This window comes from Manis javanica, chromosome 9 (assembly GCF_040802235.1).
Source record: "Manis javanica isolate MJ-LG chromosome 9, MJ_LKY, whole genome shotgun sequence".
Classification (NCBI taxonomy): Eukaryota; Metazoa; Chordata; class Mammalia; order Pholidota; family Manidae; genus Manis; species Manis javanica.
The window spans coordinates 74,076,479-74,096,618 of record NC_133164.1 but is presented as its reverse complement, the minus strand read 5'-3'; the positions used below and the strand labels follow the sequence as shown (position 1 = coordinate 74,096,618).

Sequence of the window (20,140 nt, the reverse complement as noted above, 5' to 3'; positions counted from 1 at the left end):
GCTGATAAAACCACAACCTGGGCGCCCCTATACAAACAAGCCCCACCCAGGAGCTTGTTTCAAGTGCAGAAAAGAGGGACACTGGTCAAGCGCGTGCCCCTCCCCCAGATCTCCTACCACCCCATGCCCCAGGTGCCACAAAAAGGGCCACTGGGAGTCTGATTGCCCAACCACCCGAAGGGGAGGTTGGACGAACAAATCCCATCCTAAGCCCACTGTAGTGGAGCTGGCAGAAGAAGATTCACAGGCCCCGGGGGCTTCTCGCCGGACCATTTCCATCACCAAACAGGAGCCCAGGGTTACTTTAACAGTAGACGGTCGCCCCATCTCCTTCCTCCTAGATACAGGAGCCACCTTCTCAGTCTTGCGAGAATACCAGGGCCCTACCACGCCAGCCATTACTCCTATAGTCGGGGTAGGAGGTAAACAGATTTTCCCACTAAACACCCCCCCCCCCTTTATGTACAATCCTAGACAATTCCAAACCTATCTCCCACTCCTTCCTGGTTATGCCCCAGTGTCCCATCCCTTTACTAGGATGAGACATCCTTTCCCTCCTCCACGTTTCCATAACTATATCCACTCCCACAGCCCCCAGTACTCCCTTTCTGATGGCCCTCATAGCCGACAACCCCCCTCTACCCAATGAAAGCTCCGGTTCCGCCCTCATACACCCTGTAAATCCCAAAGTTTGGGACATTACAAGCCCCTCCGTGGCCCTATGTACCCCTGCCTCTATCAAATTACATGACCCCGCTCAGTATATCTGTCAGGCCCAATACCCCCTAACCACTTCAGCCCTCATAGGCCTCCAACCCATCATTCAAGATCTCTTAAACAAAAATTACCTCAGACCCACTCACTCCCCATTTAATACCCCCATATTAGCTGTTAAAAAAACCAATGGATCTTTCCGCCTTCAAGACCTTCGCCTATCAACATGGCCGTTGTCCCTATCCATCCCTTAGTTCCAAATCCATACACTCTTTTATCGCAGATCCCTGCCTCAGCATCCCACTTCTCAGTCCTAGATCTCAAGGACGCATTTTTTTTATCCCTCTAGACCCCTCCTCCCAAGATTTTTTCGCCTTCACCTGGACGGACCCATGCACCAGACATTCTGAACAACTTACTAGGACAGTTTTGCCAGAAGGCTTCCGAGATAGTCCCTATATTTTTGGACAAGTCCTAGCTCAAGACCTCAAACAGTTTCATCATGATCACCCCGAGTCCACTTTATTACAATAAGTAGATGATCTTCTACTCTGCAGTCCCTCGTGGGAATAGTCTCTACTTGACACTGCATCTCTATTTAAACTTCTAGATTCCAGAGGTTACCGGGTATCCCCCATCAAAGCTCAAATCTCTTCCCCTTCTGTCACTTACCTTGGATTCCTTCTGTCTCAACAAAGAAAGTCCATTACCTTAGACAAAAAATGACTCCTCTCTGACCTGCCCGTTCCCAAAACCAAGACAGAAATCCTTTCCTTTCTAGGCCTGGCTGGGTATTTTAGAGCGTGGATCCCTAACTTCTCCCTGTTGGCAAGACCCCTATACGACCTCAGCAAGGGCCCCCCTGAAGAACCATTATCATCCTCACCCCGACACTCCTTTATTAAGCTCCGTCAAGCCCTTGTGGAAGCTCCAGCTCTCCATCTCCCTGATTTGTCAAAACCCGTCTCATTATACATTCATGACAGATCCAGTCAAGCTCTAGGAGTCCTATGCCAATATTATGGCCCATCCTTTGCCCTAGTAGCTTATCTCTCCAAGCAATTAGACCCCACAGTTCGGGGATGGGCCCCCTGCCTACGGGCATTAGCTGCTGGGCAGCTCTTGCAGAAAGAAACTCATAAACTAACATTTGGAGCGCCCCTTACCATTCTGTCCCCACATCACCTAAAAGATCTCTTAACCTACAAAAGTTTACAGACTCTCCCTCCCTCCAGACTCCTGACTTTACTATCCTCTTTCCTCCAAAATCCAGACATTTCTTTCCTCCCCTGCCAGCCCCTGAATCCGGCCACTCTTCTTCTCTACCCTACTGTCCTCATACTCCCTCGCATGATTGCCTAGAAGCCCTTCACAACTTCCTTCCTTGCCACTCCACAATCTCCGAAGGAGCCCTCTCACACTCCGACCTCATCTGGTTTACTGATGGGTCCTACTTTAAACATGAGGGCACCCACTACGCAGGATATGCAGTAGTGTCCCTCGAAGATGTCATTGAGGCACGAGCCCTGCCCCCTGGTACAACCAATCAGCAGGCAGAACTCATTGCAGCCACTAGAGCTTGCACTCTGGCCTGGGACACGTCTCTCACATTGTACACTGACTCCAAGTACGTATTCCACATTCTCTTGTCTCATGCGGCAGAATGGAAAGAACGAGGCCTCCTCACCGCAAAAGGAAATTCCATAACTAATTCAGCCTTAATTACTAAACTTCTAGAGGCTTCACAACTCTCACACTGACTAGGCATAGTCCACTGCAAATCACATCAAAAGGATGACTCCCCCATTGCAAGAGGTAACAACAAACCTGACAGAGTAGCCCGGTCAGTTGCCCTATCAGAAGACACACCAGACAACAATCCATCTGCCCTTGCAGTTTTAGCCTTATCACAAGACACCCTCTGCTCCCAGGACAAAGAGTCTCTCTTCCGCCTCTTACATGATCTGTTCCATCCCAGCCCCCAATGCTTGATCCATTTTTTTACAATCTTTTTTTTGTCTCTCTCCTGAAGACAAAACCCTACTTAACCAAATCACTTGCAAGTGCACGATCTGCCAACGCACTAACCCTAATACCCCCCTAAAGGCCCGACCCTTCCCGGCTCATCAAGCAAGGGGTAATGTCCCCGCTGCAGATTGGCAAATAGACTTCACTAACATGCCCCCTGTACGGCGTACCAGATACCTACTCGTGTTAGTAGATACATTTTCAGGATGGGTTGAAGCTCTCCCCACTACTAACAAACGAGCGTCCGCGGTTGCCTCTATCCTCCTCACCCAGATCTTTCCTAGGTTCGGGATGTCCACTTCCCTCCAATCAGATAACAGCCCTGAGTTCACTGCCCAAATTATCCAGAACCTCTCCAAGTCGCACTCGCTCCCCTGGCATTTACATTGTCCTTATTGACCACAAGCTTCGGGAAAAGTAGAAAGAGCCAATAGGACTCTAAAAGACATCCTGACCAAACTATCTCTAGAACTACACCTGAACTGGGTTCGCTTACTTCCCTTAGCTCTACTCCGCATTCGAGCCCTCCCAAAGAAACCTTCCTTCTCTTCGCCCTTTGAGATCATGTACGGCCACCCGATTCTACCCCCGGGGCTCCCTTCCCACAAAGGACCAATTCCTCCCAATATGGCCCTTCCACTACTCTCTCTCCTCCGCACTGAATTGTGGAAATATCAGGATTGGCTCCTTCCTGATCCATCCGCCTCCCAAAATCCTCCTGTTTTACAGCCGGGCCAACTAGTGTTTTATAAGCTGCCAGAGGATCAGCCCTCTCTCACTCCAAAATGGGAAGGTCCACACCCAGTTATTCTCTGCACCCCCTCGGCCGCCAAGCTCTCACTGCCTGATAACTCTGTCACCCCTTGGATTCATATCTCCAGGTTGAAACCAAATACCCAGGACCCACCTTCTCTGGACACCCAAGACCCATTAGTCACAATCCAGAGTCCTTTGGATACAGCCCAAGATGCTGTCTACTCTACCACGCCTCATCCCTCTGATCCCTTGAAGCTCCGCATCTCCCGTGCACCCCCTTTGAAATCCATACCCGAATCATGACTTTTTCCTCCTTTACTGCTCTCTCACTTTCTTCCTCATTCCTATTGTCTTCCCTGCCACCCCACCCTCCTTTGTATGGCGATTCAAAGTCAGACTTACACACAGCATCAAACAAAAGTTACTGCCCTCATTGCCACATCAGACTGCCGTCTGAAAGGCTGCTCTGAGCCTTTGTACCTCCACTTTCCTCCCTCCACCAAAGTGTTCACTTACAGCTACCTTTATTCTCCCTATCTCTGCTTCCTCTATGACCAAAGAGAAGTCTATTGCAAGCGATGGCAAGACATCTACGGGGGATGTCCCTACTGGTCTTGCGCCATTCACTACATGGGTGACTTCCAGTACCCACAGTATTACTCCTCCAACCATTTCATGAAATATCCCAACGGCTCATTCTCCTTATCAATCCCAGATCCCTGGGACTCTCGATGGGCTGCTGGAGTCAGAGCCTCAGTTTACTACGGGGGGTCCTTGACCCCCCACGGTACCCTTCATATCTCTCGAGAGTATGTTCCCTCTCACTCCCAGATCTCTCAAGTTGCATCAGATATCAGACATTCCAAAAAAGTCATTATCCAAACTCTTGATGGCGCCTCTTCATCTTCTTATTCCTCCTACTCTTGGTTACAGCTCATTCAAGACACCACCGTCTTTCTCAACCACACCCTCAACACTGCCAATTGTTTCTTATGTGCATCACTACAGCGCCCACTGCGGGCCGCTGTGCCCCTTAATATTTCCAACTACTCCTTCCATGCAGAAGGACAACCCCTCCACCCCCTGGCAGACATACCCCTATGGGAACCAGAATACGCAGATAATCTCTCCATCCACCACTGTGTAGGCCCAACTCCACCCCCCTCCAGCGCACTTCACTGCCTCTCTATCTACACCCCTACCTCCGGCTTTAAGACTTTTACGCAACCGGGACACTTCTTTTAGTGTAATGGCAGTCTTTTCAACTCACTGCCTCTCAACTCCGATACACCCTGCATTCTCGTCACCCTAATCCCACAGTTTACACTTTACAGCATGGCAGAATTCCTTGAGCTCCAACCTCCCTTGCCCTCGCGCACAAAAAGGGCTGCTTTCCTTCCCATCATGGTCGGTATCTCTTTGATCACCTCAGCCATTGGGGCAGGGTTTTCGGGAGGAGCCTTGGGTCACTCTCTATGGTCAGTTAGAGATCTCGATGCCAAACTTGAGGAAGCCCTGACATCCACTGCCGATTCCCTAGCCTCTCTCCAAAGACAGGTCACTTTGCTAGCTAAGGTCACCCTTCAAAACCGGCGGGCCCTAGATCTGCTTACAGCCGAGAAGGGCGGCACCTGCGTCTTCCTCCGGGAAGAGTGCTGCTATTACATCAACGAATCCAGCATTGTAGAAACTGCCATCACCAAAATCACCGACCTTGCCTCCAGTCTCCACTCTGCTTCCAATTCCAACCCATTCTCTTCAATACTAATAAACCCCCTCCTTACCTGGGTCTGGCCGATTGCAGGCCCCATAATAGTCATTCTTCTCGCCTGTCTCTTCTTACCCTGTATAATAAAGTTCATCAAATCCCAAGTCGGAAAAATCTCTAATCAAGCTTTCAACCAGCTTTTACTTAGGAACTACCAGCTTCTGGCCACAGAAGATCCCTCACCCTCACGTGACCTCCTCACCACATGCTGAGATGGACCCCTCTCTCCACTGGAAACTGTTCCTGGAAACAATGGCCACAGACGCCTGGCTCCTGACACCCATATCCTCTTGGCACCATTGGAATCAACAGGTCCTTGACCTATGGTTACAGGGAACCTTCATTGATTTCCAACCTGAAGAAGTCCACATCTACTCATCCTTACTGTGGGGAGTCCTATCAACCCTTTCCTCCCAATCCTCAAGCCCTCACTCCCTTCTCTGCCCCTGTTCAGCAGGAAGCAGTCAGAGAGAAAGCAATGTCCACAACCCCACAGAGGAGAAAGGGGGGAATGAAGGGCCCCCACCAGTAAGATGGCGAACTTCCGGCTTCTCTTTGGGGTCATCGGTTCCCGCCAGCACCACCTGAAGCCCAATCACCTCTCGCCCCCCTCCCAATCCCAGCACCTAGCTAACAGCCACCAGCCCTGTAGAAGTAACACCACAATCACCCTATGCCCCTTCCTGTATAACCCAACACCTTTCCCTAATAAAGCGGAATTCTCCGGTGAATTGCTGCTGTGTTTCGCTCCTTTCCTTTCATGTATACTTACAGGTAGTCTAAGATTTTGCTTAGTAAACATTTTGTGCTTAGTGAGAAACTGTGCTGTAAAGCACATGATTCCAAAAATTATAAAATGTGTTCATAAATTTATCAATCAAAAAAATGCTAGCATAACAGTTCACAATAGCCTACTCCTCAGTGTTCACTAAAAATTAAAGTACCTAATAATAGTTTTAAGTTCTAATTAAAATTGCTTAAAGTAACAGAAGGTATAAAGAATAGAAATTCATTTTATTGAAAGTAAAAGAAGGCAACTGTTCTAAAGTACAACTGTTTATTTAAAGAAGAAGAACTCTAAATGTAAAAAGAAAGTTGTAGAAAGTTTATGGAAGAATTTAAAATGGTCATGCTATATAGAATTAAAGCAAATGAGTCTTGGTATCAAGTACACAGCAAAAAGAATTTTCTTTTCTTTTCTAAACTGTTAGTCTGCTCTTAATATTGAAAGATTGCCAAGAGTTCTCTGTTCTATCAAAGCAGTTTCTCATGCTTAAAGTTTCAATGAGCTGTCAGAGTATTTAAGAAAATAAGATCTTACTATTAAAAGATTAAAAGCTAAATTTTGCTAACAACTGTGTAACCTTTTGCATTTGCCTTTTGTGGGGGACCGGCCTACGGCTGAGGCTGAGCCCCACTCTAGCTGGACAATGCCCTAAAGATGGCGCCTGCTTCCTGCTCACCACCCTTTCCCCTCTTCCCTGTTGGGGATTGGCCCAGCAGACTTCCGTACCCGTGCACAGCTCGTGCTGCCCGCTTAAGAGTGGCGCGTGACACCTATCCGCTTAAAGGTCAAGCATGATACTGTCCTGGATTGGTTGGGTGACTGAATATAAGGGAGCCCGCCGGGAGGAAAAAAAGCACCCTGACAACTGCTGTAACCACCACGAGAGATTAGACAATAAAGCCTAGAGAAGAATCAAGACCTTGGGCGTGTTGCTTCCGTCCCTGAAGGGTCGCGACACCTTTGAGGTATTTTGTTGTCATTCTAGTTAAATAGATAAGTATTGCTTCATGGCAACCTATAATCTTATTTAAGGAAGTGCAAAAAATCTTTCTGACAGTTTCCCAAAATCAAATTCAAAAAAAGTGTTTTTACTTCTAGTTAACTGACATTTTCCAGAAGGCCCCTGGAACATGTTAGAGGAAATTTTTCTCATTAGAGAAAGTATTTGGCTAATTTGGCTTATTTATCTTATATATAATTACCTGCTTAATTGTCTGGGAAGCACTGTCAAGAGGAATGATGCTAAACTTTGTTACTGAATGTTTTGTGTTACAAAAATGTCAAAATTTCCATGTGTCAGCTGTCTTATAGTAAGCTCTCATCAGATCTTTAACCATCGTCATTTGTAAGTCTTTTGTCATTTATAGTCACTGTTTTATTACTACTAAACTAGTAAAGAACTAGATTTCAGCAGAACAGGTATTAGTTACATAAGATTAAGTAAACTAAAAAAGATGATTTTGTGGCTTTTTGTTTCAACTGTCGCTGATAAAGTGTTTAAAGTTTTTTCTCTTAAGCTGACTGACAAGAGTTTCGTAAATGACAATACCTTTATAAGCAGAATTGAAACATTTATCTTTCTCTCTACCTGACCCCTCAAGAATTTAAAAGCTTTCAGTATTTTTATATTTCATGGCAGTATGTTTATTTGCAGAAGTTCAATAAGAACCTGCTTTCCCTGTCAGAGGACCAATTAAAAATACAAGTTATATTACCAAAGATTTAACTGAAATGTCATACCTGAGATACACGTGCATAAAGTCAGATATGAACAGCTTTAAGGAACTAAGGTTGACTTTATAAAGCCAACAAAGCCCCTTGGAGGAACTGGCCTGGTACTTTGCTTAGAGTTCCCAGCAGCCTTACAGGTGAGTAAAGAAAGTCACTTCCTGGCAGGTGCAGGAACCTCAAGATGTCTTGGGGACCTCGAAAAGAGAAGAATTCACCCAAACCTACAAGTACTGAAGGCAAAACCTGATGGCAAGTCTGGCTTGGCTGTCTGGGTGCAAGTGGCCTATAAGTTCGATCTGAAATTCCTTGCAAAAAGTTCCAGCAAAGCACATTTAAAAGAGCCTATGTAATCAATTACTCTTCTTGCTGTACTTATGCAAATAATAGAACCAAGTGTTATTTTCTTAATCTGGTTACTTTTAGTGAGAATGAGGGTGATTTTAGAGAGAGGTATTGTTTCAATAGTGCAGCCTTGTCCATGCTGGGTCCTAGTACTGGTCATTGGGACACGGACTAGATCCAGAGTTCAGGCTTCTTCAAAATATCTGGCTATAATTTTCCAGATGTTTTAGTTTTCTCTTATCATTACAATTAGAGTTTTGCTGTTTCTAGTTCTCATATTCAACCATGCATTCTTGGTCTCATCAGGTTTGTCCTTCCAGAGTAGGGGGGTCCAACTCCAGATATTGCTACTTAACTTAATGCCATAATTTGTTCTGTCTTGCCTAGAAGCCACAAAACTGCAAATAGTAGTAGAAATAGAACCTGGAGTGAAGGCGCCAATCTTCTGAGGCCCTCTCAACTGACCAGTGATAGAGACCTGGCTGCACCCCTTACGGCGCCCCCTCTCAGCATAAAGCAGCCAGAGCGGTCATCGCCCCTTTCCCTAGGAGCAGCTAGGGTCTCTATCTGTATAGGGGAGAATGAGACAGGGACCGTGGGCTTAGACAGAGTAGAGTGAGGGCCTCTAGAGGGGGCAGGGCGAGATATTTGCAGTTAAGAGCAGTGTAGCTACATGCAAAGAAACCCCCCTGCTGAAACTCTATGTTAAACATTGAGCTCTAGAATTATTCTTCAGTGAAATCAATTGGTATTCCCCAGATAAAGAAGAGTAGCATATGTTTTGTTATGCTAATCATTTGTAACCATGTAGAAGATGACTCACTTTAGCATGCTGAAAGGCCTGGGCCTGTGCGCTGTCTTTCCTCCTTTGGACCTGACAGGGTAATTTTGCAGAACTGAGCAACTAGCTTAGCATGCAGACCCAGCTGTAGATGGCATAGTAAAAGGCAGGGAGAATTCCATCTTAGAGATGAGATTGCATTTTAACACCCAGGAAGTTCAAGAGGCAAGATTCTTTAGCAAGTAGACAATACCTCAGCCCACCTTAAGAGCTGGGCAGGGAGCCTTTTAATGTGCTCCCAGACCAAGGCGCTGGTGTCCCGGAGAGAAATCAAGGCAGAAAATTCTTTATGTTAAGTTAATTTTTAATATTCAGAGACCACTTAACAAGTCCACACCCCTAAGTTTTTTCATATTCTCGAAAAATTTCTCACCTCCCTATCCGAAGTCGTACTCCAAAATAGAAGCTGATCATACAAGAGTAGTAAAACAATCCGTGACTAAAGTAAGAGAAAGAGAAAAAGAGAAGCACAACAAAACTACGTTGAGACAAGCTTATTAATTTTGTAAGACCGTATTAATACCGTCCAACTTCTGTTCTTTAGACAACAATACGAAAAGTTGCCCCCTCCTGAGAGCCTCTACAACTACCCTACCAATGAGCAAGATTCCACATTGTAACAACAAGAAAAGGGGAGAATGTAAGAATGAGTTAGCATGAGAATGGCCATCTTAAGGGCCATTTTCTGAGTACACGACTCAGGAAAGGAAGAACTGGGTGAGGCTTAATAAACAGGTTTTAAAGAACAAGTTAATCATGGACACCGGGTTGTGGGCGGCTGTGACCCTTGGTCAGCTAATCATGCATACCGGGTTGTGGGCGGTTGCGACTGGTCAGCTTATCTTGCTGAACCACCCTAACATTTGAGGAGTGGTCTTATCTTGCTTTTGCTTAACCCCCAGCATGCAGCACAAGCCAAAATTTATGGAAAATTACTGTGAGTAAGTACTTTTTGAAAATGCCATATAAACCCCTGGCTTTGAGTGCTCTGGGTCCTTGTTGAAACCCGCTGCATTGGGCAGACACTTGGACCCCAGCTAGCTGGAAATAAACCTCGCTGTGTGACTTGCATTATCATGAGTGTCTTCTGTCTATTTGAGAGGTGGTCGACTCCAGACCCTAACAACCTTCGAATCCAATTTGTGTCTTATTGCCTAGAAGCAATCAAACTGCAGATGGTCCTAAGACAAGGATTCCAACCTGTACCCTCCAATGACAACAACACCTCCATCTTCATAAGACCACTTGACAGACACCCCTACAACCAGTCTGAGTCCTCCTTGCCTCAACAAACAGCAAGCAGCTAAAACCCCTAACTGGGTGTCCTTACTGTCCTAATCATCCCGACAGTCAGCAAGCAGGGGGACCCAAATAACTACACTTTCCCTCACAAGCAGGAAGCAGCCAGAGCAATCATTGCCCCTCACTCCAATGATTTGGGTCCCAACTGCTTGAGGAGGGAATGCTAGGCAGGAAAATAGATATGAGCGGGGTGGAAAGAGAACAAGGTCAGTAAAACCCCCTAGAAAGGACTGTTAACCAGTTAAAACTAGAAAGCCAGAAAAGACTCAGAGTGAAAGTTAATCAGTTAAAGCTCAAAAGGTCAAGAGCAACTTGGCCTTGAAGGTCTGAATATTCCTCAGATAAAGAAAAGTATCTGAGCACAGCCCATGTCTTCCTTGTGTTAATTAGATCCTTGTAAGATTTACTGTAGCCTGCTGAAAGGCCCACCTATAAACAGCATAATAAAGACAGGAAGATCCCACCTTAAAGACAAAATTGCATTTTGAAAAAAAAAAACAGGAAGTTTAAGAAGATTCTTAACATACTCTTTAGCAAACAAATAACTCTGCCCACCTTGGAGGAAGGGCAGACAGTCTTGATAAGCTGATTTTTGCAGAACTACCTAGAGGACTGATAAGAAACTTAATGTCTCATCAAAGATATTTGAGACCACTTAAGAAGCCCCACCCTAGCTCTTTGTCACATTCCTGAAAAATCCTTAAAAGGGGGAACCCCCAACCTCTCAGGGTACTCCTCTCTCTGAGGTTGTCTGCACTCTGTAAGTGCATAACTTTAACTTTTCCCAACCTTTCAGGGTGCTCCTCTCTCTCTCTGAGGTCGCCTGCACTTTCTCTCTAAGTAACTTTAAATAAAACTTTTACTCTGCTTCAAAAAATATATATACACAAATATTTACACTACCACACTATGTTTTGAAAAGGCACATGAGTGGACACACACATGCAAAACTTGCCGATACTGAATGGATTGATACTACCTGCAAAAATATTGTGCCATTCCTCTCTACTACTAAGGCTATTTCTTATCAGTCCTCATTTGTGGAATAACAAAGAAATGAGGATTGCAAAAAGAAGACTCTTAATGTCCCTAAGCTCATGCAAAAATACCTGATTTTCAAAACAGCTTTGTGGACATGGATATATTTCCCATCAATTCGGAACTTCAGATCAGCAGTTTCTGGACTATCGAATTCTTTCTTCAGTGACTCTGCAACTGTTAAAAAGTCTTCATGTTCTGAAGGCAACAGACACATTATTAATACAGAAAGCCCAGGAAACATACTCAAGATTTGGAATACTTCAAAAAGATAGCTAGTACCACTATGGATAAATAATTACATTAGACAACTTTTTCAAAAGAGTTTATGCCTTATTTGACAAATCAATTTCACTGTATTGAAATAAGTATCTTGAGTCTATAAACCACCAAAAATGTTTGGAAAGGCCAAATACCAGTCTTAAATATACAGATACTAAAAAAATTTGTATTTTTTTAAAGAAAAAGTTACAGATAGCCCATGATTATGTAACTACTCACTCAAAACTTGAGGTGTTCTCTTTTAGAGCTAAGAATTTACCAATATTCCTTGACTGATACACTAAGAACAACTTTGCTCCTCTTTCGGGTAGTTTCAGTCGGTTGGTAAATTCAACCCAAGGAGTGTCAAGAAACAAACTCACCACTTAAGCAGTAATGCATGTGGTAAGATGCATACTTTTTCCTAGGTATGTGGAATCTAAACATCCCTCTTAACCCTAAAAATTAATGTACAAATAACAATCCTTACACACTGTCTAAAAACAGAGTAAATCTACTTAGTAAAATGTATATTCCAAGGGAACGTATTGCCTGATAAGACAGAGAAAAGCTGTTATGATCACAGGTAACTAGAATTGTGTCCTTGTGAAGAAAAGCAAAGACACTTGTACAAATTATACACTTTCTTGTACTTTATATGTATGCACAAAAGGAAAAAAAAAGCAGAAAAAGGCTTACAGGGAAGTAAAAAAATTCCAGAGACTGTCAGCAATGAACGAAGGTACTGGTACTATGGACACAGGAATCAGCCAGTGACTGCCCACAAGGTAAGAAGGTGACTCCATTAGAGAACTAAGCTGTCTCTCAGCAGCCTGCAGCTACCGGGGCAACTCTTAGAGGAGGGACAACTGCTCAAACCAAGGTTGAAACTTAACAAATATGCTTTTTCATGATTCTTGCTGTCAGAATCTTCCAAGGAAATATCATTTGCCCCATGCCCTGTTACTTTACCCTACACACCCTCCCCCACTCAAAGCAGAGAGCTCTAGACTATGGAGGAAATGTGGACAGTCTCTCAAAAGTCTGGCTTTCCCGACTCTGTAACCTGGATCCCCAGCAAATAAAAGAAAGGAGATGGCTACAATAGACAAGGAGTCCAGGGGTCCAGACCACTCCCCATCCATCCCAACTACGGCTTGCATGGCATCTCACTGCATCTAGTTTAAGTGTGAAATAACCCTCTCCTCCTTTCAGTTCTGGATAACAAGTATAATACTTCCTTTCAGAGAAGAAATATTCTTCAGGGGTATGAATTCACCATCTTACTTTCTTCCTAACACTCAAGTGAGATCATACACTGAGAAGAAAAAAACACTTCTGACTTTTAGTGGGTGGAAGGGAAAGAAATCCTTAGGAGATAGATTCAATGACCATATTTTTTCTAAACTTAACATTTAAAAAATGTTAGACTTTGAAAAAAAATGTTAGACTTTGTTCTGAAGAGACTGTCTTCTCAGGACTAGACTTTAACATGCAAAGAACCCAGGAGAGCCTTTTATAAACAGGTCAGGTTAAGTATCATAAGGAAATTGGAACATGCGCACAGAGGGTGTACACCATACATATGTGTAACTATGGCCAAATAGGCCCTCTCTATGATACATTTTTTCTAATCACAGTATTCACAGCAAAAAATTATAAAGAACCTGGAAACGTTCAATTTGTTTCACTTTAAGTTGAGCAGCAGCTTAACTCTTCTTAAACATACTCTTGCCCCATGACCAGAATGACTGGTCACCTGATCACCGGACAGCTCCAGCTGCCTGCCCTACATGAGAATGACTTGTGTTGTAAGACTAGGCTTCACTGTCAGTTGCTGAGCATCCCAAAAGCCCTGGGTTGTTAAGAGCTAATTTTCAAGCACAGAGCACCATGGTCGACTTATTCCCTCAACATAAAAATGAAAGAACTCAGAAGAAATACATTGGCAAAAAGGCAGAAATGAACAAGAAACCAAGAAAAAGAGATTTAAATTGTCATGTTAATGGCTACTCAGCTTTATGACATCTTAACATTCTCAATCAGTAATGGACACTTGAAGAAGACAATATTCAGAAAAGGGACAGATTCCGTAAAAGATCACCCTGAATTCTACTATGCTTTATAAAATCTCTGTTTTGATACCATTCTGAAATAAAAGCATTTGAGATTCAGTGAAAGAAAAAAAGAGAAACAAAGTGGAGTTCACATGTCATCTTAACCACAAGTTCTTCAGTATTTTTAAAGTTTATTTTTGGTCATATTATATTGAATTATATAATATATTTGGTATAACAAAAGCACTTAAGAACAAATATTTGTACATGAATGCTCATAACAGCACTATTCCCAACAGTCAAAAGATGGGAACTGTCCAAATGGGCATCAACAGATAAATGGGCAAACAAAATACAGTATATCTGTACAATATAATACTATTCAGCCATAAAAAGTGAAGAGTCCTGACTAAAGAGTCTTAACATAAGCTACTCCATTTTATAAGTAACAAGTTGGGACCAACTGCAGTAAAGGTCAGGTCATATCTAGGTCCATTCTGCACAGAGCCCACTCTGCGCACAACCCCATTCCTGTGTATAAAAGAAAGAACCTGTACTTTGGGGTCTCCACCTGCGAGTGTGAGACCCCAGCATGCTGGCTACCCAATAAGCGCTCTTGCTTTTGCATCCACACATCTCCCAATTATTTGGAGGTTGATTGCATGGACCCAACATTTGGGGGCTCATCCGGGATCATGCTCCCATAACCGGCGACCATGCGGAGCGTGTGGGTAAGTGTGAGTGTGACTGCAGTGTTTGATTGCCTGTTTATGTGCTGTGTCCTTGTATTTGTGCAGTTTATTGGCAGAAACCTGATCTGGTGGTCCAGGGCCTAGGTGGATGCACTATTTTTCCCCGCACCTTGGTGAGCACGGAGACGTCCCTCGCTCACTTCTGTTTTTTGGGCTTTTATTTTTCAGTCTGGTTGGAGACAGGAGGTCACTCCCTGACGGAGCCCTTTTATGGGAGGCCATCCTCCCACACCTGGTTTCTATTTGGAGAGCGTGACAGAGCCCTTTTACGGGAGAGGCCGTCCCTCTTCATCTGGTTTCTTTTTGGAAAAAGGCACCCTAACATTGTGTTCTCTGTATGTATACTCATATTTGTCTGTCTTGTCCTCTTGTTTCTCTTTGGCATGGGCCAGTCGCAATCTCCTCCCTCTACTCCTCTATCTTTGTATCTCGCTTCAGTGACATTCAAACCCAGGCTAAAAATCTTGTTCTTGCTGTCAAAAAGGGTAAACTTTCTACCTTTTGCAGGAACGAATGGCCTAAGTTCGGAGTCGGGTGGCCTGAGGAGGGCATGTTTGATCTCCCCACCATTTTCAGGGTCAAGGACCTTGTATATGGATGTCCTGGGCACCCCGACCAGGTCTTCTTCACTACTGAAGAGAGAGAGAGAGTCCTGACTGAAGCCCGGAAACTAGTCCCAGGGGTTGATGGGAGACCAACCACGGATTAAGATATTATAAACATCAGATTCCCCTCGAGTAGACCCAACTGGGATTTCAATACAGACGAGAGTAAGGAGAGGCTCACTGTCTACTGCCAGATTCTGATGGGGGGTCTCTGGGTGGCAAGCACGCCATCCCACCAATTTGTCTAAAGTAAGTCAGGTGAAACAGGAGCCCACAGGACCTCCTGGAGCTTTCCTTGAGAGACTGCTGGAAGCCTAAAGGACCTACACTCCCCTGGACCCAGAAGCTGCTGAAAACTGGTCCACGGTAAGTTTGGCCTTTGTTAATCAATCAGCCCCAGACATAAGGCGGAAGTTACAAAGATTAGAAGGTTTTGAGGAAAAAGGCTAGCTGAACTTTTGGCAGTGGTTGAGAAAGTGTTTAATAACTGAGACACCCCAAAAGAGCGACAGACCCACGGGCTGGCTAAGATTTTGTTGGCTAATTTGTTAGAAGGTCCTGCCCAGAACCAAGAATTAAAAAGGCTGACTGAACAACGGGGCCCTCAAGATCCCAAAGCCTCCCTCAAGGGCTGGAACCCACTGCAGAGAGACCAGTGTGTCTACTGCAAAGAGAGAGGCCACTGGAAAAATGAATGCCCCAAGAGAGAAGCCAGGAAACAACCCAAGGTCCTCCAGATAGAAGGCTTTGACGACTGAGGGGGACAGGGTTCGGTCCCCCTCCCCAAGCCTTGGGTAACCCTGAATGTGGAGGGGAAGCCAGTGACTTTTATGGTCGACACTGGAGCAGAACATTCAATCCTCAAGAACCCCATGGGGCCCCTTTCTCCCAAACAGTCCTGGGTACAGGGAGCCACAAGATTTAACTGATATTCATGGACTATCCAAAGATCTGTAGACCTAAAACTGGGACGGGTATTCCACTCATTCATAGTTATCCCTGAGTGCCTCTACCCACTCTGGGGAGAGATTTGCTATCCAAGGTGGGAGCCCACATCCACTTTTAGGGCGACTCGGTTTCTGTAAATGCCCAGAACGAAGACCCCATCAGCATTCTTACCTTATCACTTAATGATGAACATAGACTTTACACTAGCCCGAGAAGAGAAAAAGACAACTATGAGCTTCTCTATATGTGGCTAAAAGAGATTCTAGAAGTCTGGGCTGAGACAGGAGGCATTGGATGGGCAAAGCATCAGGCACCGATAGTGGTCCAACTAAAGGCCACTGCCACCCTTGTCCATGTGCAGCAGTACCTGATCTCCCAAGAAGCAAAGCTTACCACTAGCCACCTTGAGTCAACCACTGTTTGCTTTTGAATGGAGAGATCTGGAGGACAGATTGAATGGTCAACTAACGTGGACCAGGTTGCCTCAGGGATTCAAGAACTCACTGACCATCTTCAACGAGGCCCTCCACGAAGATCTGAGTGAGTACCGGCATTTGCACCCAGAGGTGAGCCTGCTTCAATATGTAGATGGTCTACTAATAGCTGCCCGGAAAGAAACAGAATGCCAGGCAGCCACTAAAGATTTACTTATGACACTGGGAAAACAAGGGTACCGAGTGTCTGCTAAAAAAGGTCAACTCTGTTTAGAAGAAGTCACCTACTTGGGATACAAACTCAAGGGGGGACGCCGATGGCTATCTCAGGCCAGAAAAGAGACTATTTTCCAGCTACCAAGGCCAGACTGTAAACAGGCTGTCAGAGAGTTCTTGGGGACAGCGGGGTTCTGCCGCCTCTGGATTCCTGGCTTTGCAGAACTAGGTAGATACCTTTTCCAGATGGGTAGAAGCCTTTCCAACGAAAAGAGAAACTACTGCTGTAGTAGTTGCCAAGAAATTCCTGGAAGACATTATTCCAAGGTATGGCCTTCCTGCTTTTATTGGATCAGACAACGGACCAGCTTTTGTCTCTCAGGTAACACAAGGGCTGAGTCATATATTGGGGACTAATTGGAAGCTACACTGTGCATATCATCCCCAAAGCTTAAGTCAAGTAGAAAGGATGAATCGGACCATTAAGGAGATTTTAACCAAATTAACCCTAGAAACTGGCAGTGACTCGGTGACTCTCCTCCCCTTTGCTCTGTTCAGGGTCAGGAACACTCCCTATAGATTGGGCATGACCCTGTTTGAAATCCTGTTTGGCAGGCCTCCCCCCCAATCCTTCCCAACTTGCGAGCTGATCTGATAGCTGAGCAAAATGATAAAAACTTTCTTTCCTCCCTACAAGCTTTGTTTCAGGTCCAAGAAGCCTTTTCAGTTGGTCCCCATGGCTAACAACTTTATTATCAGCAGTAGCAGGTCCCCTCTTCTGATACTAGCTCTTACATGTGGCCCCTGCCTTATTTGTACAGAAATGGATCTCCACCATCCAACTCATGGTCCTTAGATCTCAGTACAGGCCCTTGAGTAAGGAAGATTCTGTTACTTCAAAGATTTGAAGTAGAATAAAACTCAAGGGGGGAATGAAGAGTCCTGACTAAAGAGTCTTAACATAAGCTACTCCATTTTATAAGTGACAAGTTGGGACCAACTGCAGTAAAGGTCAGATCATATCTAGGTCCATTCTGCACAGGGCCCGCTCTGCGCACGACCCGCTCTGCACACGGTCTATTCTGCACACGGCCTGCTCTGTGCACAGTCCATTCTGCACACGGGCCGTTCTGCACACGGTCCGTTCTGTGCACTGCCCGTTCTGCACATGGCCCACTCTGTGCACAACCCCATTCCTGTGTATAAAAGAAGAACAAACTTGTACTTTGGGGTCTCCACCTGCAAGTGTGAGACCCCAGCATGCTGGCTACCCAATAAACGCTCTTGCTTTTGCATCCACGCGTCTCCCGGTTATTTGGAGGTTGATTGCACAGATCCAATAAAAAGGAATCAAGTCCTCATACATACTGCAACCTGGATGAGCCTCACAAGCATTAAGTAAAAGAAGCCAGACACAAAAAGGTCACATATTCATGATTCCATTTGTATGAAATATTCAGAATAGGCAAAGCCATAGAAACAAAAAGCAAAGTGGTGATTGCTAGGGGTTAGGGGAAGGGAGAATAAGGAGCAACTGCTAAATGGGTACAGGGTTTTCTTTTAGGATGAAGAAACTATTTAGAACTTGATATAAATGGTAGTTATATAACACTGTGAATGTACTAAATGCCTATAAATTGCAGACTTTAACATGGTTAATTTTATGTGAGTTTCATCTTGAAAGCACTTAAAGGGAGAAAATAGTAAGTCCACACGTTATTTCATAACATAATAGTAAAGTTTAACATGCAACTCTAATTTGAGAAAAGATATTAAAGCTAATGGAGAACAAAACATTCTAGAACTTAATATTGCCCACAGCAAGTAAAATACGCAGAAAAACTGGTCAGTTGACAGTACCATTCTTCCTGTAAGGAAGCAGCTTTGAGCTTTCTCACCTATAGACAGGAGGCGCCACGAGACGGCAGGAGTGGCGAAGCAGGCGAACACATCGTCAGTGCAGGAGAAGTGGGTGAGGTGGGGCAGGGTCACTGACTGGCCCCGGCACTGGCCCCACATGTACACGTGCCCACCCTGCGTCTTGGCAGCCGATGTGTGGGCAGAGTGGCAGGCTGCAACCTCTACAACCCTGGAAGTTTTAAGAAAAATGCATGTCACTTCTTTATCACATCACACAAGGTAAATAAAAGGTTCATGTGTGGAGTAACATCACACAAGGTAAATAAAAGGTTCATGTGTGGAGTAGCTCAAAAAACAGCCCAAGATGAAGGGACATTAGCTGCCAAGTCCAATGGACAAAACCAGAAGACTGGAGCAAGAGAACTGTGTTTCTTCCTTCCTGGTTCCCCCACTCTCTTTCTAACTTCATTTTGAATTAGGATAAAAAACACAAACAGTTGAGGAAAACTTGGAAAGGGGTACTGAGTAAATGAGGAAAGCAGACAATAAAAAAAATCCTGACAGTCTGGAGGGCTTAGACAGTAGCAAAAAAACACTGTCTTCAATATATCACTTCCTTGATAAAACTTCTTCTCTCATCCTTTAAATAAGCACTGGTCTAGGGGTCATGGACTCTAAGCATCTTAGTCCAAATGGACATCAAGTGAAACTTAACATTTTTCAGTATGCTTCTTATGCAAGATCCTGGAAACAGAAGTCAATACTCTTTAAGACTTATTGAGTAAGACCTCACAATTTGGCTGAACAAACATTAGCATCTACTCCAGTAACACGAATCGAACCAAATCAATATTTAAATGAAAATGTCCTTTCAAGAGCAGATTTTACTTATTTAAAAGTTGTTTTAATTGGCTCAAAGGAAATGTACTACCCTTTGAATCTCAACATTCTGACAGACCCTGTTTTGCTTCCCCACTCAGTGGGCAATATAGTAAGAAGGTTGTAGGGATCACACCAAGATGCATCAATGCCTGTCAACCAAAGGAGGTCACTTTAGAGAACTGAATGACAATCATGTCAACTTCATATTCATTCTGGCTGGTACTCAAACTCTTTTTGTTTGTTCAAAGTGAGAACGTTTGTTTGGCCACAGTTCTGTTTGTTCAAAGTGAGAATGTTAATAAACAGGAGAATTATAAAGCCTAACCCCACCGCTCCAGCACACACAGTCTCAAGTCCAAAATATACACACAATCCCAAAACATGGTACAGCCAGTTACCTTTCTTTCTCCACCACGATGTGTGCTGGGCTTAGCAGGTTATTTTTATTGCCAGTTCCCAGCTGCCCATACGTGTTAGCTCCCCAGGCATAGAGCAAACCCTCATCTGTTAGTGCTAGAGTGTGTGCATAGCCGCAGACAATCTGCAAGTAAATTTAAATGGTTACCATAAACAGGTAAAGAGGAAGGGCAGGGAAAACATCTATTTCAAGACAGCCAGCTTCTACAGAATGCCAATTCATCAGCAGGTGTGACTGACATTCTCTGAAACATTTCTAAAAAGCATTAGAAAAGCCTAAATCTGAGACTACAGGATTTTTCCAATCGCTTCTTTTACTTGTCAAGACTGATGTGCCATTACCATGATGCTCCTTCTTATCAGGGGAACTTAGGGAGGGTGTAACACTAAATGTGGGAGAT

General features: G+C 44.4%; 1 protein-coding gene across 19 annotated transcripts in view; it reads right to left on the bottom strand.

The window, feature by feature from the left end:
- LOC108399920 (RCC1 and BTB domain-containing protein 1) overlaps positions 1 to 20,140 on the bottom strand; it is a 123,737-nt gene that overhangs the window by 46,839 nt on the left and 56,758 nt on the right. For 18 of the 19 annotated variants that reach the window (XR_012121140.1, XR_012121139.1, XM_073212791.1 and 15 more), the window contains 3 exons: positions 19,721 to 19,863; positions 18,479 to 18,669; positions 11,379 to 11,505 (listed from right to left, as the gene is read on the bottom strand). Coding sequence is in view for 16 of the 19 variants with exons in the window: in XM_073212791.1 (XP_073068892.1) it covers positions 11,379 to 11,505; positions 18,479 to 18,669; positions 19,721 to 19,863 (461 nt within the window). In the remaining 3 variants the exon portion in view is untranslated. The remainder of the gene's footprint in view (positions 1 to 11,378; positions 11,506 to 18,478; positions 18,670 to 19,720; positions 19,864 to 20,140) is intronic. The other variant, XR_012121141.1, reaches the window with a different exon arrangement.